The sequence below is a fragment of the Gallus gallus genome, chromosome 4 (assembly GCF_016699485.2).
Source record: "Gallus gallus isolate bGalGal1 chromosome 4, bGalGal1.mat.broiler.GRCg7b, whole genome shotgun sequence".
NCBI lineage: Eukaryota > Metazoa > Chordata > Aves > Galliformes > Phasianidae > Gallus > Gallus gallus.
Genome location: NC_052535.1, coordinates 62,653,052 through 62,675,312, shown reverse-complemented (window position 1 = coordinate 62,675,312; position 22,261 = coordinate 62,653,052). Strand labels below are relative to the sequence as shown.

The 22,261-nt window shown below is 40.1% G+C and overlaps 2 protein-coding genes across 9 annotated transcripts in view; one reads left to right on the top strand and one right to left on the bottom strand.

Annotated features, from left to right (window-relative positions):
* Nucleotides 1–10,267, bottom strand: part of CNOT7 (CCR4-NOT transcription complex subunit 7) — a 20,960-nt gene extending 10,693 nt beyond the window's left edge. Inside the window, exons 1-4 of one of the 4 annotated variants that reach the window (XM_046940173.1) lie at nt 9,680–10,267; nt 8,515–8,640; nt 8,034–8,227; nt 5,296–5,457 (exon numbers count right to left, since the gene is read on the bottom strand). In XM_046940173.1, the coding sequence (XP_046796129.1) occupies nt 5,296–5,457; nt 8,034–8,227; nt 8,515–8,640; nt 9,680–9,862 (665 nt within the window). In that variant the 5' untranslated portion in view covers nt 9,863–10,267. Of the gene's footprint in view, nt 1–5,295; nt 5,458–8,033; nt 8,228–8,514; nt 8,718–8,867; nt 9,659–9,679 lie in introns of those variants that run through there. The other 3 variants (NM_001006454.2, XM_025149692.3, XM_015285436.4) reach the window with 3 other exon arrangements.
* VPS37A (VPS37A subunit of ESCRT-I) lies at nt 9,852–22,261 on the top strand. 5 transcript variants are annotated; one of them, XM_040699411.2, is made up of 12 exons: nt 9,852–9,949; nt 12,750–12,824; nt 13,555–13,669; nt 14,574–14,674; nt 15,548–15,764; nt 16,783–16,853; nt 18,904–19,031; nt 19,119–19,177; nt 19,264–19,332; nt 20,408–20,551; nt 21,234–21,314; nt 21,529–22,261. In XM_040699411.2, the coding sequence occupies exons 1-11, from the start codon at nt 9,861–9,863 to the stop codon at nt 21,312–21,314; spliced, it is 1,149 nt and encodes a 382-aa protein (XP_040555345.1). In that variant the 5' UTR covers nt 9,852–9,860; the 3' UTR covers nt 21,529–22,261. The 5 variants fall into 5 exon arrangements, with proteins under 5 accessions (XP_040555345.1, XP_040555346.1, XP_040555347.1 ...); XM_040699412.2 differs by having other exon boundaries at nt 21,234–21,339; XM_040699413.2 differs by having other exon boundaries at nt 9,852–10,042.

Sequence of the window (22,261 nt, the reverse complement as noted above, 5' to 3'; positions counted from 1 at the left end):
TGGACTAGATGATTTTAGAGAACTTTTCCAACCTTAGTGATTCTATCATTCTACAGACAAATCAGATAAGAGCACTGTACTACTGATCCTGCAGATACTTAGCATCCACTTAGACTGGTGATTGCTGATGAAGGCTTAAAGCTTTAGCTTACATACTTGTAAAAAGGTTTGCTTTTTGTACCTTTTGTATATGACCAAGATCTCTACATCACCTTGATCTTATAAACTTCTAGGCAGAGAGCAGAAAGTCTTGAACACACAGGGAGTGAATATATTGTTTACTACAAGTCCATTAATACAAGATACGCAGATGGTATAGACTACTGCAACTCCCCCAAGGGAGTTTCCAGCATGCTAAACAGGAATTTCAAGCTGAATGAATCCTGTGCTGCAACTGCTGCTTTGAAGCTGTGCTGGCAGCAGTCCAAGCTCCACAGCAGCAGCCACTGCCCAGGGAGCAAAGGAGCCACAGATAAAGGTTTTCAGTGCAGTCTTAGGATGTAAAAACCTGTTGCATACTATCAAAACAAAAGCTTGGAAGCTTTATTGTATTAGATCACCTATGACAGAAGGGTAGCCCTTCATGGAACAAGGTGGAAAAAAAAAAAAAGCCCCATCAGTAAAAGAAAACAAACAAAACTGCTCAGGATTAAGTAGACTCTTAATCCTCTAGAGACTACAGAGGATATTTGTAAACTCAATGAGTTTCTGACATCTGTTTTTCTTGTCACTCAAATATAACAGCTGTATCAAAAATTTTCCAGAGATGAAAACAATACTTGTGCTCACCCTGATTTAAACAAATTATATTACTGGACTACTAGAAAACATTTCCAATTTCTATGGGAAGAAAATACTGTAAGAGTAGTCAAAGGATTCATTTAGTATTTGTATTGAGAAGGAGCAGTCTATAACAACTTTGCAATCATGATAAGAAAATTTTTCTCCAGAGATTGTTGTAGATACATTCATTTTGGAATCCTCACACAGAAAATTGAACACAATATGTGAACGGTGAATTTGTTTAACTGAATTACCCTTCCGTTACATGGCAGCACTTGTTAGATATCTTTTCATGGATCCTAAGCACAAGCTAGTTTTAGTCAGCTCAACCAAGTTCTCTCTTACATTCCTGAAAGTTCCAGCTGCTTATACTTACTCCTGTTGTGCTTGTAACAACAATCAGAAAACCACACATCACTAATCACGATGCAATATCAAGGCATTCATAATTTTGTTAGTATACTTCTGGGGTTTGATATGCTCCAGTTATCTGAACTTACAAAGATGTAAGAACTGTCATTCCATTTCAAGGCTAAGATACATTTAGTTCAAATATTTTCAAGTGGCCACTGCTGACTGCTAACAGAAGGGTAAGAAGGCTCACAGTGAGCAATTATGTAATTACCTGCTCATTAGTAAAGTTTTCTTCTAATACTTTAACAGGCAATTAGTGGTTGGTTTATACCCTGGAGCAGGGAAGCTTCCTTTCTTAAAAAGCTTTCACTATTTCTAATACAATCACTTAAAGTTCGGAAGTGCAGCTAGCTGCAATCCCTGGAGCTATGCAGCACCATAAGCACTCTTACAACCACTGTTTTTCAATCAACGTGGACAGCTGTAGGCAACAACAACTATCAAGAGAAGATCAAATGTGACTATGTTCCTTTCACTCGTTACCCAAAGGAAAAAAAAAAAAAGAAAAATCAGATAGACAATTAACAATGAACTCTACCCAAGCACCAACAGGCGCTGAAACAAATCATACCTGACAGGGCTGAAAAAGCTTTACTCCATTGTATAACTAGCTATATATTCATATAGAAGTGAGCCAACAAGTTCTACTAAAAGCAGTTAGACATAAATTATTAATGAAATGCAATGGCTAGGAACTTCCCAGCTTCCCAGAAAACATTTAAGCTAAGAGACACATCCACAGTACCTCCCAAGGAATATCAAGAAGACTGCACATAGGCTTCACTACATCAGCAAACCAAACACCCGAGAACAGAATGTGAGCTATTGTTTTATAACTGGCTAGACTGCTAAATATCCACAAGTCTCTTGACTTAAGTTCAGGGCCTCCCATTTTTCTCTCACCAACTCAAATTTTAATACACTAAACATTTAATACAGTCTCCCATGAAGCTGCAGTATGTGAAAATTGGTGAGAGTGAAAAACTTTCAGTCATGCCTAGCAAAACTACAGATTTGCCAGTAGGTCAGGATGCCAAGGCAACTACATCAAATGCAGACAGAAAGCATGCAGGGAAACCTATTTCAGAAGCTACTACCTTAGAAAAAAAAATTACACAAGAGTTCCAGGAAATTGAAGAAGAATGGAAAATGAAACAAAACCAAAACAGGTAACCTCTCACTCTAAGAAGTATTTCCTCCTCAGTCACTGTGCTAAGAGACTTAAAAATTTGGGGCGTTAGCAATAATAAAAGCATTTTGAAAAACCAGAAGCAACAGCATAGTCAGCAACTACCAAGTACAAACTTTTCACTATTCTAAGAATTAATGCATAGAGTGCCTACATGAAACAAAGCTTCAGCTGAGCTGTCATGCTGTTTCAAGTTTATACTAATAGAACATAATCAAAGATATAACCGCGCACTATTCTATGCAGCACGTTTAGTGACCCATGTTCATTTCATAGTTGAGCAAAACTTCACCATCCTCAGAATTTCACCCATTACTCCAAGGTTTTCTGCTTCACATCAACATGCTCTGTCAAATGCAAAAGCCTTTAAACACTATCAGCAGAGTTGTGGACATTCAGCATTTGGCAAAGGGAATTAAGAGGATGTCTTAAGAAGATTTCTAAAGACATTTTCAGCGAAGTCCACAAGAGATACGCTTTTTAGCAGATGCAAATGAACATTATTAAAACTATCCCAAAAACCTGACGCAAACTGCTAAACATCCCATTACTGCAGTTTGTACTACCATCAGTGTAGTGTCACTGATGGTAGTACACATCACATCAATCACAATCAAAAAAAGCTATATTTTAAAAAGAATATCCAGTGCACAAGTGGCACTAGTGCACTCTTTTGCTAATACAGGTTACATTGCATCCTTAAAGTTAACACCAGAACAACACTTTGTAGCTGTAGTTGCTTCTACGTGGCAATGCCTGTTGATACACAGGTTGCAGGCCTAACATGTACCTCAGCTCTTCTGAACTATCCAAGTTATTCTGCTGTTGTCAAGTGTCAATTACAAATTTGCACATAACAGTGGCTTTAAGATGCGGAAAGAAAGTTAATTCAACATCCATTTAGCATCTGTGGTTATTTTGAAACAGTTAACAGCATTCTTATTCCATTATTTTCCCCAAGCTGCTGTTGTAGTTGAAAGACATAGAAAGTAAGATTATTCAGGAGAGGGGATATAACATAGGCAGAGACAGCCCCAAATGGAAGACACCGTAAGCATAATAGGCAACAAGGATACTTACAGATGCTTTTTTATATGAAAGACAGTCTAACTGGACAAGTGTTTCTACTAAACAATATTGTTTAGTAGTTACAGACAATCAGATCTGAGTTTTTAACAGCCCTACCCAAAATGCTTATATATATATAAGCATTATATAAATTTAAATATAAAATTATCTATAGAAATCTTTTGAACTTCATTGAATCTTAGCCTAAGGCCATTAAGTCACATGCAGAGCACCATGGCTTTGCTAGGCATCAAGATGTATAACAACATGCCTTTCTAAGCCCCAAAGAGAAAGCATCTTCATTTAAGTTTCTATTCAGATGGAACACCTGTGTAGTTTCGTTCTTCATTTTTCTTTCCACAAGGGAAAGTATACAATTACTTTCCTTGTTATGTACAATTTTCTACGTTTTCTATCTTATGTTCGTTGCCAAAGCAAGCCTTAGTTTTCAGTTCCTTAATGACTTAAATGCTTCTGATTAAATAACTCAGGCGTCTTTCTCTCCTCTAATATTTAACAGTTAAGAATAAAGAATTTGGTCTGTTGTTTCCTCCCTAGTTTTGACAACAAACATATAACCACCCACCAATGTAGCATACATGATAAACATGAACATGACTGCAAAGAAACATCCAGTTTTCAGCTAAAAAACTTATTCTACTTTTGTTGACTTGCTTAGCAGACAACATTTAAGATGCCAACTTACACTCATTACATAGCAATAAGCCTCTAAACTCACAGTTGCCTGTAAAAAGTGCAAGCTATCCCTGGCATTTAGCTGACCATGGAATTACTGAGGCCTAAGTTTTAAAGGTTTAAGTCTTATTAACAGAAGATTGTAAAATCATAGAACGATTTGAGTTGGAAAGACCCTTAAGATCATCTAGTTCCAACCCGCTGCTATAGGCACCTCCCTCTAAACCAGGCTGCTCAGAGCCCCATCCAGCCTGGCTTCCAGGGAGGGGGCATTCACAAGCCCACTGGGCAACCCTTTCCAGTGTCTCACCACCCTCAAAGTGAAGAATTTCTTCCTAATATCTAGTCTAAATCTTTCAGTTTAAAACCATCTCCCCTTGTACTGTCACTACATGCCTTTACGAAAAGCCCTTTTCCAGCTTTCCTATAGGCCCCCTTCAGGTACTGGAAGGTTCCCCCCGCCCCAGAGCCTTCTATTGTCCAGGCTGAAGGGCCCCAGCTTTCTCAGCTTGTCTTCATATCTTGACAGAGTCACAGAGTTTTGGCATTCTCATTTCTATTTCTACTTGGAAAATATATTCCTGTGACGGAATTAATGGTAAAGTATATTCACTGCTGCTGCTACGATTAAGAATTAAGACTTCTACCAGGGCTCTCCTAAGCTGAAGAATTTTCGTCTGCCCTTATTAACAGATTTACAACAAATATAACACTGCTCCATAAAAATCTTTAATAATTCTGTGGTATTTCCCATGGAACAAACCATATTTGCTCAAGAACTGCTTACAAATAGTTTGTTTTTAATCACTGCTACTATACACCACAGCATATATAGTACACTACGTACTATATGTGTACTATTATGTACACGTGCGATATTAAAGACACAATGCCACCTGCTGGTCTAGGAGTTCCATGCATTGTTTGCTTACAGTTTTGCTGTTAAAAAGCCACTATCTATGCCATTACCATTCCATACCCTCTACTTTTCTAACACACAACAATACCATACATAGTGGAAATAGCTTTTTAAGTCTTACCAATCAAAATATGCTATACACCAGCAGATGTACGCTGCTTAAAACAGGAGACATAAAACCCATTATCAAAACAGACAACTCAATTACTTAACACGCAAAATTTACCTGTGAAATGAAAGCCACTTGACTCCTTCACATAGTACAACTCCTGATGTCATAAGCAGTTCTGCAAAGTATTGCGTCTCAATTCCTTCTTCCTCATGCTTTTTAAACTGGATACCAGATGTTGTTAGCAGTTCAATAGAGTCCTGTGCATACATATCTTCTCTAAAAACAGAGAAAAACATTTTTACAATCTGCAGACCTCACTGATTATAAATTTGGTAAATTTCCTCCCTCCCTATTCATTACACAGACTTTACAAGCAATATAGGTGCAACAACTTGAATTTGTTTCATGTTTATTATGAAAATGACCACTTTTCCTAGCTTTTGTTAACCTTCATTAGCAGTTCGTTATTCCTAGCACCTCCATTCCAGTCTCCTTCACAAAAATCTACTTCCTGCTCCTCTTCTCATTACACAGAACTCTTCTTTTGCAGACTCTACAGAGGAAAGTACATGTAAAAATACAGTTACCTTACAGTTTAAGGTAACAGATCTTGTGTAACAAAATAGTTGGAGCACTGACACTGCTATAGCACAGAATTAAAAAAAAAAAATCAAGATCCAAATTCCAGTGCTGTATTTGTTCTGTTTTCCATCCACTTCCTGCTATCTGTAATTTAAACTTGCATGAATATTCAGACACGTTCATCAAAACCCCGCATTACAATTAGAAATTCAGTATTTGCCCCAGTAAGTCAACTCTTGAAATTCAGACAATCGTTTTTGTTCTAAATCATCAACTTCAACTTCTCTTTAACAGACAGATTTTGAACCTATAGTTTAACAGGGAAGGAAAAAAATTCTAATATGCCTTACTTGACCCCTTTTATTTCTGCATTTGTTCCATTTACCACCCCCATTTTTGTGAACGTTTGGGTATTTTGTAATGAAATGGATAAAGCTTTGAAAGTATAATGTAAAGTATGATTTTCAAAATCACTGAAATATATAAAACAGTTAATGGAAAAAAAAATGCAAAGCTGGATCTACTTAGATGTTATTCATATTACTGTCTACAGCATAGTGTTCTTACAAAGTCTCTTCACCACATAGTTCTCCATTTTAATGGGGAAAAAAACTCAAGAAATAAAACAGATATGATGATCCAGTAGATCAAACTGGACTACTAGGTTCAGCTGCAGACTTATATTTCTTATTCCGAATAGCAAGTCATAACTCATCAAGAGAGAAATACATTCTAAGGAGGTGTTATATCTTTTTTTCCTTCTCTCCCACACAGCTGCTCATTAGTTCTCCAGCTTTAAGGCATCAGCTTCCCAACACCTGTCCATTTCCATAACACATTAAAGAGCCCATCCAAAACAAACATGCCTATCGTGCTCTAAATAAATAAATAAAAGTTTGTTTCTAGTTTATTCCTCTGCACAAATCAGGTGGATAGTTAGTTTATAGAAACATTTATGCTCTTTAAAAATATACAGTGACAGGAAATGGTTGAAATAACACAAAAAAAATCCCCAAACCTTCTTCTAGGAAAAGTCAACAGCCGCTTTGCTTTAGAAGCAGAAAACTTGGAACAGTGCCACTTCCCAAAAGGAAGTTTAGGAACACACACAAAAACCATTTTGGCATACCTATTCAAAATGTTCATGTTTTATGCAGCACATATTTCATTTTGTATAAACCCTCCCCTTCCCCCCCCCCCACCAAATGAACTAGCAACAAGTCAGTTGAATGACAACCTAGATACTACTTTACTAAACCTTCTTATCTGTGCAGCATCTGAAACAAACGAATGGAAAACTACTTTTGTTTTCAGATGCTTGATATTAGTAGACCGTAGAAACTTAGAAAATGAATAAAACATAACCCAGGCTCTTCTTCCCAGAAGACAGTTTGGAAGTTATTAATTCATCCCTCCTCCTCTTTCTACTGTACTCAGCATCTTTAGCGTGTTCTTCTAACAGATATCTTCCATGCAGCACTCACACAGCCAAGTTTAGAGATACCAAAATATCAAATCTGCACTTCCTTTTCTTTCAAGAGATGCTTCAAACAAAACTAAAACGAGCATGTCATTCTTCAGGTTAAACTTATTTGTGACAAGCATTACTTGTTTAGAAAAGTATTAAGATTAAGAGGGACAGCAGCAGATTTTCTTCATAGCAATCAAAGGCTTGTTCTCTGGGCTTCCTTTGTAGGCTGCAATTTTAACTCACGTATATTGAGCATTTCAATGATCAGCCCAAAACACTGCCAAAAATCCCCAACACTTCAACAAATATAAATTTGAGAAGTGTTTGCTCTGATACTTTTATCAGGCCACATGAGAACCTGTCAGATCAATTATGCCTACTTATGGAAAAAGTCAAGATGGTGCAGTAGCTGCTTTAGCAACCTTGTCAAGTACTGCCAGATGTAATCAGAACCTTATTTAGGCATCTCAGCCCACTGGACAAATCACATTCATACTTGAAGGTTTATCACTAATACAAAATATGTTCTGAAATGAAGGCCAAAACACTGCTCTGACAGACCATAAAAAAAAAACAGCTTGCATTTGTTAATATGTTAACAAGAAGAATCCAGAACAGAAATCTCCACAAGACAGACTACACTGAAATAAGGGAATAAAGTGCATACGTTTAGCTGACAGAAGTTCCCCTCACATAAAGGATTCCAGTCAGTAGATTAAAAATATGTTGTAACTTTTACAACCAAAATTTTCACTGAATCAGAAACATGCATCCAAAAGTATAGAGATGTAAAACTCACGTTAAATTAAATTTAAAATTGAATTGCCAAGTTGAAGTTCCTGGAGGGTATTCCCCTTGCTCATTCATAAACGTCAGTCCTAGCTGAATTATTTTTAGCAAATCTACATTGCAGCGTAATAATTGGTATTGATAGTCTGCATTGCTTCTGAATTCTCCAATAGGCCTTGCAACTACTCCTGGAAATTCTGTATCCTGTAAAGAGAGAAGCAAAACTTCAGTAGGAGACACCTATAGAACTTCACACTTCCTGTTTTTAATCAAACATCTCAAGTATCAAAAAATTCCATAGCTAAAGAAAACCATGTGCAAACACAGCTTTAAAGTGGTAACAGATGGGGGTCTTAACACTTATGCATTAAGATTTCCACTCCAATAAAAGTGGAAGAACACTTTTACTAGCATCAAGTTCACTGACATCAGAAAAGATCATCACGCTTTTTTACAAGAACTTTTGAGATAAACATCAAGTGTTTACTTACCATAGCTACATAGTTATACTTCCGTATAACTTGACGAATTTTCTTCATCTCTTCATCCAAGTTACAAGCCCAGACCTCACAGATTCTTTGGCTATGGTCTACGGTAGCTGCTGGCATAGTGGGGGGCTTTAAAGACCATACATCAAAAGTTACACTTGACTGAGGATCGGTTTCATAAAGATAACCTTACTTTCCTTTTTTACCTAAGAGACAAAGAAAGCATTAAGTTTTTATTTGTCAGTTATCAGGAAAAGATGCTTTAACAGCAGGTACAGGCTTCACCCTTCAGCACTTCACCACAGCACAGCAGAGCCACCAGAACCACGTGGGTTTCAGTTACATTAATTTCTTACCCCAAAATAAAACCCTCAGAATTCCGCTGGTAACTGTACTCGGTGCAAAAAGCCAGGTCCGCTGGCAAGCCTTTCTAGTACAACGGATCAAAAAGACACCCGGGCCCACAAGTGGGTCAGAGGAACGCGCTCCTTCAGGCTCCACGGCTGCGTGCGGCACGAAGCAAAGCGGCAAAGCGCCTCCCAGCGTTACGTCGCGTTCGGAGAGCCGCCGAGTGCCAACGGGCGACGGGTCGGGGCACCGCACCGAGCAGAGATCACGCTTTTCGATCCCGGGGGCACGACCCCCCTCCTCCCGAGCGCGGAACCAGGCACCGCGGGACGCGCACGGACACGGCCCCGCCGTTCTGCCAGGCGCATCCCCACAGAGACGAGGCCTCCCATGCACTCCGAGCAGTCTCCAAGCCCTTTCCCCGCAACAGAACAACGCGACGCCCTCCGCGCCCGCCCAACCAGCCGCTCCCTCGCCCCCCTCGGTGCCGGGGGCACCCCCAGAAGGCCGCACGGGCTCCCCAAGGCCTCCTGAGCCCCTGGGCCGCCTCAGGGCCGCAGCCCCGCCGCGTCCGCGGGCCAAGGCCTAGCGGGGCGCGGCTCCAGGGGAGAACCGCAGGGCCCGGCCCCCCGTCGCTCCCCGCCCGCCCCTCACTCACACGCTGGGCCGCGGGGGGGCCGGGCCAGGTCCTGCGAGGCCCCCGCGGCCCCCGCCGCCCCGGAGCCGCGAGTGGGCGCGCAACACGCAGAGAGCGCAGCGCCCGCCGCACAAAGCCATTACATCATCGCCGCGCGCCGCCTCGCGACCTTTCCCCCCTCACCTCACCCCGCCGCGCCGACGCCCTCCCGCGCCGCCGCTCGCGGGGCCGCCAATCGTCGGTGGCTCCGCCCCGCTTCCCCCTCGCCCCGCCTTCCTCTCTGACGGAGCGGCGCGCGGCGATGACGCAGCTGGAGCGCGGCCGCGGAAGGAGGGAGGGGGGAGGCGGTGGCGGCGAAGTGCGCATGCGCACGAGGAGACCGGGCCGAGGTTTCGCCGGTGTCCGGCAGCCCGTCGGGCCGCGGTGCGGCCATGAACTGGCTGTTTCCTCTCGGTAAGGGCGGCGGCGCCTCCTCGTCCGCCGCGCCGCTGCCCGCCCTCACCAGTCTCCAGCAGCAGAAGCAGCGACAGATCGAGTCCCTGCGCGGTGCGCACGCCTCGTGAGTGGCCGCGGCCGGGTCGGGAGCCCCATCTGGGCCTGGGCGTGACTTCGCCCCCGGAGGGTCCTCCCGCCGCCCCCGGGCCGCGATCGGGCCGAGATCGGAGCTGTCCGTGTGAAGCTCTGACGGGTCCTGCTGGCCCTCGGCTTGCCCGGGCGGGAGAGCGGAGCGGCTCTGCGGGACGCGGCCGGGAGGCGGGGGGAGTTTCCTGGGAACGGGTTAGAGGAGCGTACTTGTTGAAAGCGAAGGATAAAACATCCGGTGTAAAGGTTCTGTCACTCAAGCCGCGTTAGCAGCAGCAGCAGCACGGCAACCCTGCTGGCCCTGGGAGCTGTTCTGCTGAGGCACGGCTTTACTTCATTGAGAGCGGGCTGTAGTGGGGGCTTGATTTCCCTGGATGCTCACCGCAGGCGTGGTTGTGGTTTTCTCCTGTTTAACAGCCACAATTTTACAGCAACAGACCTTTCTTCATACTGAGAAATTTCTGATGGCAGCACTGCTAATCAGTTTCACGTGTTCTTAATCTGCTAACTGTGCTCAAATCCTTTTGCAAAGATATCCACGCTTCATATCTCTCCAGTTGTGTTTTCAGTGAGCGTGTAAGCAGTCATTAAGCTTCTGAGGAAGCCAGTCCCCCTGAAATGGTTTGATAGAGGTCTCCAAAAACAATTTATAAGAAGGAAAGAGAACGTTTTGTGTTGTGTTCAGCTGACACCAAGGGTGAAAGAGCAACTGACTGTGGTTGCAGACTTATTAGGTGCAGACAACTACTGTGAGTTAGCACATGGGAGGCACAAGTATGAAAATATTGCTTACTGCTGCTGTTTCCTTGAACTCAAGTGTGCTCAGAGCCAATTTCACAAATATTTTTGGAAAGATGGCTCACTCCTCTAAGAAGTTTTCTCTCTGGGTATGCAGCACCTTACTGAACTGGATGTTTCTGTTGGGCCAGCCTTACCAAGCCATATATTCCTGCCCTTTCTGTTTTAGTACGGAGAAGCAAGTTGTTATTTAAAACAAACAACAGTTTTCTTGTATTTGCTGTTTTAGCCGAAATTAATAATGTGTAGTTTTTCCAGTGCACCCATTTCCACTTGGGAAAGAGACAATTCATGTTATTGGTTCAAGAGTTTCCTTGAGGAAGGTTTCAGCACAATGAGATCATTTGTTGTCTGTCTCCCACTTCTCCTCTCTTTCCCCAGTTCTTATGGGCTGTGCAAGTGAGGGGAACACATTTATATACCTGTCTCGAAACAATCTTGTGTCTGGCTGTTGAGATGCTGACATACCAGCATCCAAAGGGTAGGAACGTGTGAGAGATTACAGTGAGAATCCTTCAGTTAAGAACAAAGAATGGTGATTTCTGTGCTTGGTGTACCAGAGGAGAACCTTCAGCCCTGGTTTGTTTGTTGCTGATGTCTGATAGTTTCCTCAGAGAGAGAGAGAGTGGATACTGAGTTTCTTGGGAGAGGGATAAAGTCAGGCTGGGGGACATGTGGTGCATAGCTGGATTTGTAACTTACTGTCTTTATTCCTGAAGCTCTGAAAGCTAGAGTTGTAAATTACATGCGCAAATGATGCTTTAAATAAATAGAAAACATGCCTAGCACTGTAATCAACATAGATTTGCAGATAACGGTGGTTGTTTTTTTTTGGGGGGGGGGGGGGGGGGGGGGGGGAGAAGTAAATGTACAGAGAGTATCTGGCAGAGAATGTAGGGGTATTTCTGAAGTTGGGGGCAAAGAGGCTTTTGAGGAGCACCCTGCTGTCATTATTACCAATCCTAGCTGCGTTCCCTCTGCTTACATGGGAACTTACGGTGGAGAAGTATATTAGTAACCAGTTGAAGGCAGGGAACATATGTGGCAGAGGAACTAGTCTGCTTGAAAGCTTTGGTTTGACTCAGATGATAAGATGAGGCTGATTTTCTGCCCTTTATTTCCCAATGTCAGCCTAGGTATGTTTATGTTGTCAGGTAATGATGCATCCAAGCAAAATCTCCTTCTCCTCTACATTCTCTGGGATGCCACCTTTCAAAGCACTCTTGCTATGCATAAAATCATAGTGTGTTTTGGTATTGAAATCACCTTTCTACTAATGCAGCTGATTTTTAAAGATTTTTCTCAGAAGGAGCACATTTGAATTCAGTTTCATACGTTTTTGTGAGAAGTTTCTTCACTTGATGGTTTTGGGGAATCTCTCTGATTACCCCTGGATTAGAGCCTTCAATTTTTGGCAAGTAGCTTTTCTCCAGGTAAAAGTTCTTGAAAATATCAGTGTAAGTACACAGAACTTGGTGTATGCAGACAAAAATATACCTATTAAATAATTCATTATTGTATTAAGGAAGCAGCCAGTGTCATTTGTGCTTTATACACTGGTTTGTAGGCAAGGTAGCAATACCTTATTGTGCACAGGATATAAAATAAGTTGGAAGTGTTGACAGATCACCACTGCTCTGCCTGTATTAGTATTGTTTGTGATAATGCTGAGGTTTGAAGTTTTTTCTTTAATCTTCAGCATTCAATATAGTATTCTGAAGCATATTAACTTATTCCAGTGTTTTCAGTTTTATTCTTAAAAGGCCTTCAAACTAAATAGAAAACATCTGAGGATTTGCCTGTTTTTAGAGCATAGGTACCAAGGCTGTCATATTGAACATCAATTGGATGCTAACAGTTTCTTTTTTGACAGCATTGCAGAAATTCAGAAAGATGTGGAATATCGACTGCCGTTCACTGTAAACAACTTCACAATTAATATTAACATGTAAGTAGAATGGGATCTCTCTAAATGCACGTCTGAAAAATTATATGTATTTTTTATGTTCCATTATGGTAATGGAACATAAGGAGGTCCATCTCATAACTAATTTCAGGAACTACTGCCCCAATTTGCCTTAGTAGTCTTAGTAATCTGAGTGAAACTTGCTCTGTCCATGATGCAGATGCTCAGGTCAAAGCCTAATTATATTTTGCCATGCTCAGTTCCTTACCACGGTGAAGCTTCTGGATCAGAGTTTGAAAGTGATTTGTTGTAATATACCCTATGAATTTGCTTGTGGTGAGGGGGTGCTTCTGCTTTGGTAAATGTTGATAACATTTATTACTCAGCCCCCCAGTTTTGCTAACTTACCTGATACTCTTGCAAGCTGTGCTGCATTGCCTTTAGAGTAATACAATTTGTGTGAAAGTATTCTCAACACATTATAGCTTCTCCTTTGTCAGTGGACATAATTGCATCACTGTTATCCTACAGCTCTTCTCAGTAAATGCTCTTGTGTTCCATGAAAGTGTGGTATTCTAATCTCTGTGAAGTTTCATTACTGACTTCTGATTTTGTAGCTGAATAATCTTCTCTTGTACTCCACGCTGTATCTCTGTACCTTTTTTTCATAGAAGAGTGTGGTTATGTGAATTACTGTGCTTTTTCCTTGCATAAGAAGCCTTCTAAAAGCACACTTTATGGGGTGTAGTAACAGTTATTCTTGTATTTGCAGCTTGCTTCCGCCTCAGTTTCCTCAGGAAAAACCAGTCATCAGTGTTTTCCCACCTGTGAGACATCACCTAATGGACAAGCAGGGAGTATATGTGACTGGTCCATTAATAAACAATGTATGTATAGTTTGTATTTCCACATATATGTACGGTTAATAGCAATTCTAATACATCGTGTTAGATTATTGACAGTACTTCTGTTGTTGTTTGTTTTTTGAGAAAGACTAATGCTGATCCCAATCCCTCTCAAATGTTCTTGGTTTGAAAACTAAGATTCAGTACTGTTCAGTAAACTGCTGTTCATTCTCTCCTTACTACTATTAATGAGTTCAGTATTCCACAGAGTTAAAATTAAGATAGGTTAGGAAGTGACTGTCTCTTTTCTTGTTAGTGCTGATAGCACAGTTCAAGTTTCTCTACAGTGTATCACAAATTAGTAAGAAAGATGTTTTTAGACTGTTCTGTTACCTACTTTTTTCAACTCTAACGTACTTCTTACATACAACTCAACATACTTCTACTCCCATTAGAAGTATGCCAAAGTTTTGCCCTACTGTGCAGGATTTTCATATGCTGTTCTTTTTTTGTTTTCTCCCCTCCATCAACAACGATGTTGTTGGGGGAGGGGCCTGCTTTTGTTTGATTGTTTAGAGTGACATTTCCTGAATGATGCAACTAATTATGCTTTTGATCTCTTACATAAATGTTGTGTTGTTTTTTTTTTTAACCGTAGCTCGTTAATTAAGTTTTTGTTGTTCATCAGAAATTTTGTACTTAATTCTCTTTTGACAATGCGATACGCAGAAAGACTTTTAGTTTCTGTTCTGAGTGGCTTTGCCACTTGCAGCACTTGGAGGCTGTGCGTAAGCAGTTTACGTTAGGCAACACGTTTCTGAAATGGCTTTCAGAATTGCCATGTGGATGTAGTAAATGTTCATGTTCATCATATTTTATAACTGCTAGATTTCAGGAATATCTCTTCTGTAACTAGCTTTAGTAATTACTTTTTATTTAATACTAGTTTACAATGCACTCGGATCTTGGAAAAATTATTCAAAGTTTACTGGATGAGTTTTGGAAGAATCCACCAGTCCCGGCTCCTAGTTCAACATCGTTTCCATAGTAAGTATCTATCAAGATGCTAATATGTAATCGTGTATAATTAAGTTACTTGAAAAAACATAAAACCAAGTATTAGGAGGGCGCGGATAACGTGGTAAATTTACTGGGAGACACATATCTGCTGTGTCTGCACAAACCGATGTGTGTGCTTGGTGGCAGAAAGTATTCTGAGAAGAAACAGTCGACCTGATTGGATTTATATGCTGATGAAACTTTATGTGCTTCTCTTTTTTGAAGATGTACTCGTATATACAATAGATAAAATCTTGAATTTGCTTTACATCATCACCTGAGTGTTGTTGCTTTGTATTTTTCATAATGTCCCAGGCTTGGAGGTAGTTCTCCATTGTGCATGTGTAACTTTACAGTTTTAAATAATCATACTCAATATGCAAAGTATGAGACATTGCAGCCTTGTCTGTACAACAGTGCTTTTTATGGGTGACAGTGATATTGGGATTAGATGAAGCTGCAGCTATGAATTAAAAAAATCATGTTATTTGAAAGTAGTCAAATCTGTTAAATTCTATATTATATAAAACAAGAACTAACAAATGGCACATGCATTTCTCAGGATTTTAAAATGTAAGTAATTTAAATTTATGTTTAATAAGTGTTTGAGAAGTTGTTTTATTAGAATTGAGTGTTTTTTTTTTTCTGCTCTACAAGTACATAGCTCAATAAAGTTGTGTGTTTGTTGCACAACTATTTCTTTTTATGTTAGAAGTAAATGTGAGCAGAACATGCCAAGTTCCTGGTCTTTTGAAAATTCAATGGTATGTCTTGTCTGTGGCCTAGCAATTATAATACAGATGATAAGAAAAGTGCTCTAAGCAGCTGGTTGCTGATGGCCATGGTTTTTGTTGGTTTTAGCCTTTACAGCAAACCAGCTGGAATGCCTCCATATGCTCCTCAGGGGTTTCCATTTCTTCCTCCATACCCACCTCAAGAAACAAATAGAACAATGGCACCCGTGCCTGCTTCTGAATCGGTTTCTTCAAGCTACACTACAGACAAGCCTGCTGCTCCCTCTTATGGCTTGATTGCTGATCTGCCACTGCCTGTTCCAACAGCAGAAATGGTGCTTCAGGTCTGTGTATTGAGATTTGCTGCTTAAGCTATCATACACTGGGTGCAAGTCCACTGAAAGGTACATGTGGTGTTGCCATAAAACTCAAAGAATTGTTTTGCTGGTGCTTGGGAAATGAAACTTTAATTCTGGTTGTGATGAAGGGTTTTTTTAGAACAAACTTGGAGCCACGCGTGTTTCTTTTTGAGTTTCAGTGACCTGGAATTATGCTAATATACTTTTGAGCTGTACTCTCCCCTGCAGCTGCGACTGTTAATCTAGATGTGAAAAATGCAGTGCTTTTCTATACAGGATTTCCTGCCCACAGGCTGTCTGGTGTGAACAGTGTGAAGTGTCAAGCCTTCATGTGTAGAATGTGAAGAGTTTCTCATTTTTCTGCTTCTCTTCATGGCATCTGAATGTGTAAACTTGCACACTCCTCAAACTCCTGCAGTCTGGAGGGATTTTTTTGAGTGCCTTCCAAAAAGGCATTGGTAGCCAAATGTTTAGGCTTTTACTCATCACAAGAATAAAACTCTGTCTTTAGAAACAAAAGCTTCTCTCATCTCAGAAGACACAGTTCCAGTTCCGTAGAAATTAAAATTTCTACCTTTGAAGACATTTATATATATTTTTTTTTTCCTTCTCTATAATATTTTAATGAGGGGTAGGAGGGAAGGACATACAGGAAATCAGAATGTCGGTTTCTTTTCTCTGTTTTCAGTTCCCTGAGCTATACTCCTCTTGTGTGTTTCCTGGGTCATTTGACTCTTATGAAATTAATGACTTAGCAAAATGCAATGTTTTTTTCTTACATAATTGACTCTTTTTGACATGTCACCTCAGACATCCATTCGTATTTTGTTGTGATGATTGAGTTGAGACTTTCTCTGTTTGGAGACAGCATTACAGTCGCTGTCTACTTTTCCTATTTTACCTGTTACTGGTGAACATTCACCTCCAGTTTTGGCTTAATCAAGCTATCTACCAACAAATCACTCTTTAAAAATCTGCTTATCATTTTTTAACTTCCATTTAGGTTGGCCAGAACGGATTTACTTACAAGATGCCTGATGTTCCTGATACCTTTCCAGAACTTTTGGAACTGAGGTAAATAATTTTTTCATAGTCATTAAAAGGCAATTACTGCTATGTGTGATTTTGGTCATAATTCTGCATATATCACAGAAATATCTTTGTAGTAATGATAAATAGGACAACAGCCAGTTACCAAAATTGTACAGTGAGAAAGCGAGCCAGTCTTGTGTTCAGGCGGGCTTCTTTTTTAAAGTTTTCTCAATGGGAACAATACTTCAGGATTCAACACCAGAAACAAAAAAAAGCATTTACGTCCGCTTTCCTAACTGTCAGTATTCTGCTGTCTTCAGGGGTTCACTGCTAAAACAGTAGGAGGAAATTTCAAGATAGAAAAGGGACAGGGAAATGGACTTGAAACCAGTTCAAAAATGATGTTCTCTTAAACGGTTGGGCTGTAGCAAAAGGTAAACAATGGACTACTCTGTGAGCAGCTCACTGTATGCAGCAGGATTAGATTAGATAAATCCAAGTGGTAAGTTGCCAGCTGTCCCAGGGTGAATCACCTCCTTATCTGAATAATTCATACACTAATTATGCAAATATTTTCATCAAAATATGTTTTATCATGTTTCAAAAATTGTGTCAGTTATTGTTCTCAGCAACTCCCTCAGGTGTAGTGAGACAGTCTTCTGAATCAGTTATCTGGGATTGGATACAATACTAATTAATTACAAATTCTGACAGTTTTAGGAAGTCAGTTTATTCATTGTCTGGCCTTGCTTCTTTATGCTGTCATCATAGGCTATTGTCAGTATCCTTTCAAAAAGGAAAAGACCTTGGCAATGAAAACTTGTTTGTTTGTTAGTTTCCCTGAACACCTTCTGAAGAGCTTGCGTTGAATTTAGCTAAGTCAGTTATAACTTCTAGCAGCATCCTTAATATGTAACATAAAGTTTGTACAGGGTATGAGAGAGGTGTAGTTAAAGTGTTAGGATTTCTCAGCAACGTAAGTGTATTTAAAAGTCATGAGTGGTAATGCAGTCACAGCGAGTCACAGCCATAGCAGGTAGAGGTGGCAAGGCTTTGGTAGATGAGGTGCTACACCGGAGGTCTCTGTGAGAATGGGTCAGGTTCTGCCACTGTGCCAGGCAGAGCAGCTATCCTCCCACAGGACAGCTGAGCCAGTCAGCAAAGCTGATGGCAACTCTATGAAAACATCTTTAAGAAAAAGCAAAGAGCTGTAAAAGCAGCCGAGAGTGGGGGGTGGGGATAGGTGGGGAAAGTATGGGTCCTGAGAACAGCAAGGTCAAGAGAAGAAGGTGTGCAGGAGGGACCATGGAGCAAATATTTACCTGCAGAGAACCACGTCAAAGCAGTCCACGGAGGACCCTGTGATGGAGCAGGTAGATATGCCCTGAAAGAGACTGCTGCTGCAGAGAGCCCACGTTAGCAGGCTCTCCTGCCATGAGCTGCAGCCCATGGAGAGGACATACACTGGAGCAGAGGAAAAAGTTGAGGAGGGAGCTGCAGAGCATAGTGTTAAGGACTGACTGCAACCCACGTTTCCCTTGTACTGCCTGGGGAATGGGAAGGGGGTGAGAAGTTGGGAATGAAAGAGTGAAATTGAGCCTAGGGAGAAGGGAACAAATTTTTATCTTTGTTTCTCACCACCTAACTCAATTAGCGTTAGATTAAAATATTTTTTCCACGTTGAGTGTGTTTGGCCTGTGACAGAAATTGGTAGGTAGTCTCCCTGTATCTGTCTCAAGCCATGTACTTTCCCATCTTATTTTTTCCCCACATTTTACTAAGGAACAGAGTGAAGGGCAGTTGGCTGCCAGGTGCCATTGCAGCCAAGGTCAGCCCACCACAGTAGCATTAAAACTGCTTTGAAGTAAGGCTTGAAATATGGGATACATCTTAATATGGAGCTTTTTAAGCACACTGCTGCATAATAGAGCTCGCAATCCAGGAGAAAAGGTAAAAAGCTGAGGCCAAGCATGCTGTATCTGCACTAATCCCAGTGAATTCCTCAAACTTTTGTCTTCTGACAGAAATAAGAGACTCTACGTGTAATGCTTATTTTTAACTTTAGGTATGTTTTCTTTCTGTTTGAATGTAGTATATCAGAGCTGACCAATATGAATGAGAAAGAGGAGGTGTTACTGGAACAGTTTGTGAATCTACCACAACTGAAGCAAGTCATTACTGACAGAGATGAGTTAGTGAAAAGCATTGAAGAGCTGGCAAGTAAGATGTAAAAAAATTAGTATTTGTGGCTGTGTTCTGAGAACTAAATCCTTTAATAATAATAATAATAGCAACTTTATTTTACAGAAAAAAATTTGTTGCTGGAGCCCAGTCTAGAGGCAAAAAGACAGACAGTGTTGGATAAAGTAAGTGAACAGTAAAATCTTATTCAGAAATTAGTTGTAATATTTTGGTTTTTCAGGAGGAAAACATTCTTCCTTCTTTCTTTCAGTATGAGCAACTCACACAGATGAAAGCAGCCTTTGAAAAAAAGATGCAAAGACAGCATGAACTTAGTGAGGTATAATCTCTTTGTCTTAAGAATGCTTCGCTGAACTTAAGTTTTGACTTGTATCTTTGTCCAAACAGAATATTCTGATTAGATTCTAATTTTATGTGAAATAACAAGATTCACATCAAAGATGAAATAAAATGGTATGAAGTTCCAACCAGTTTGAGAGCAAAATAGTGTTAAGGTTGCACTGCTCTTCTTACAGTACTGTAGAAACAAAGTTGGAAGGGGTATGATGAGCATTTAGAGCTGCTCTTGAGTACTGTGGCATGGAGTTTTAAGAGTAAAATTACTTTTAAAGAAGGGTTTAATTAATTGTACCCATTTAACATAGCAAACTTGCAAAGACGTACCTGATTGAAATGATTAAAACTATTGCTGTAGAAACTTAAATTCTGTGATTCATTGTGTATGCTTACTTTGTGCAGCTTGTTGTATATGCTGTTGAACTGGCTTCTGGCATTGAATTCCACGCTGTGTTGTTTCTTAGAGAGGGAGATCCATTTGGTCACTTAGACTTTCATGTAGTAAAATGTACAGCCACAAAGATGATAAAGGGCCTGGAGCACCTCTGTTATGTGGAAAGACTGAGTAACCTGGGTCTGTTCTGCTTTGAGAAAAGGAGACTGAGAGGGGATCTCATCAATATCTATAAATATCTAAGGTGTGGGAGGTCAAAGGGATGAGGCCAAACTTTTTCAGCATTGTGCAGCGATAGGACAAGGAGAAACAGCCACAAACTGAAGCATAGGAAGTTCTGCACAAATGTGTGTAAGAACTTCTTCGTGGTAAGGGTGATGGAGCACTGGAACAGGCTGCCCAGAGAGGTTGTGGTGTCTCCTTCTCTGGAGACGATCGAGACCCATCCTGGACTCCTACCTGTGCAACCTGGTCTAGGGAGCCTGTTTTGCGGGGGGGTTGGACTAGATGATATCTAGAGAGAGGTCCTTTCCAGCCCCTACAATTCTGTGATTCTGTATTATTCACATATCCCATATTTATATAGCTATCTATCTTTTTTTCTTCTTGGAAATGTGGATTTAGATGGGCAGTGCAGTATTAATAGAAGTTTTTATTTTCTTAGAGTTGCAGTCCAAGTGCTCTGCAAGCCAGACTTAAAGTAGCTGCTCATGAAGCTGAAGAGGAATCTGACACTATTGCAGAAGACTTCTTGGAAGGCAAAACAGAAATAGATGACTTTCTTAGTAGCTTCATGGAAAAGAGAACGGTATATAAAATACAAGTCATTCTAATCTGAGAGTTATACAGAATATAGGTAATAAATTAAGACAGACTTTGAGCAGTGCTATGATTCAGAGGGTGCTTTAGCAAGCTCCAGAAAAAGTTTCAGTCTATTTAAAATAGAATCAGCGTTCTGGATGCATTATATTTAAGGCAAGAATGAAAAGATCTCCACCACTAAACCCCTGCCTGTGCTCTTGCAGGTAATTTTGTGCCAGTTTTCCCTGTATTCTCTGTAGCTATAGGGAACACAGATGTATAAACAATTTTAAATTTGGGAAATTGATATAGCATGACATGTTTTAATGAATAACGTAATGCTTAATTTATTAAAGTTCTTAAACTAATCAAGTCTTTTGATGACTATCTCCAAGTAAGTTGCAGGTTCAAAATCACTGCTCGTGCAATGATGAGTGCAACTTAGTGTATAATGCAACTTTCTTTAAAGGTACCTGATAAGTGCATTTCATAATAAAGGAAATGTTTTTCATGTATGCATTGTGGATGGAGTAACGTTATCAGTATACACAGTTGTTCATTCTTAAGTTTGGAAGGGAGGTACACAGGTCTTTCCCTTCTGTAAAGTAGCTAAGTCATTAAAGAGAATCTGCAACATGTGTTGTGCAAAATTCCTTTCAGAGTTGACTCTCCTGTCCCTTGTTTTCCAGCTCTGCCACTGTAGACGAGCCAAAGAAGAAAAACTTCAACAGGCAATATCAATGCACAGCCAATTTCATGCTCCGCTATAGGTAAACTGCTGTTTTAATATTTCTGGTGAGCTTTTTTTTTTTAATCTACCACATTGTTACACACAGATTGCTAACTGCAACGGATTTGTTGCAATGCCTCGGGTTTTAATAATGCTTTGCTTGGGAATAAAGTGTGCCGCACCTGTTCATTAAAATTTAAAACACTGTTTCTGGAGGAGTTAATATATCTAATTATGGAAATCTGTCTTTACAGGTTTCCTGCAAATGACATCTGCCAACAGAAGAGTGACAAACCCAGTAAAGCACACTTTTTAATAACTATTATTTGCAAATAGGCATTTCATCTTATGTGGTTGTATTTATAGAAGAGATTGTATACAGAGCTGGGACTGTTTTTGTACAAATTAGAACGTCTCTTTATATTCTCATTGTACTCAAGAATCCTTCTATTGCAAACTTTGCACTAATTTCTTGTATTTATTGTTGATAGTTCTTATTATATTTAAGTTCCTGCTGCTATACCCCATTCTTCAAAGATTAAATATCTAAATATGTAATTTTGACTAGCTTTTTACATTTTTATAAAAGCATAATTCATATCTTTTGTATTTTGAAATTTAAATGGATTTGGCTTGATCTGTGGAAGAGTTTGAGATAAATGGTGATAGAGCTTTGGAAACTGAAGAAGTTCGTAATTGGAGATAGTCAGTAAATTCACAAGCTGTCTTTTCTTGAAGCCAAAATGTTTTAGAACAAATTTTGTTACTTTTAAGTGATAACACAAAACTAATTATAGCCTGTACTCTGTTTTGGATAAGCAGATTCTGGATTAAGCAAAGGTTGTGTTGGAACAAACTATATTGGAAACAAAATGGAATGAATGATCTCCGTGTAGATTTGGTATGTTGCTCAGTAGCACTGATGCACTTGATTTCAGGTGTGGCCTGGTACCTAGCACTGTAATTAAACACAATTTCATCTAACAA

Excerpts from the sequence above, each read along its gene's own strand:
- VPS37A (XM_420687.8), top strand. The coding sequence starts at position 9,928 with ATGAACTGGCTGTTTCCTCTCGGTAAGGGCGGCGGCGCCTCCTCGTCC. Across the intron at positions 19,178-19,263 it reads GACAGACAGTGTTGGATAAA|TATGAGCAACTCACACAGAT; the intron begins GTAAGTGAACAG and ends TCTTTCTTTCAG. Across the intron at positions 20,552-21,233 it reads GCTTCATGGAAAAGAGAACG|CTCTGCCACTGTAGACGAGC; the intron begins GTATATAAAATA and ends CTTGTTTTCCAG.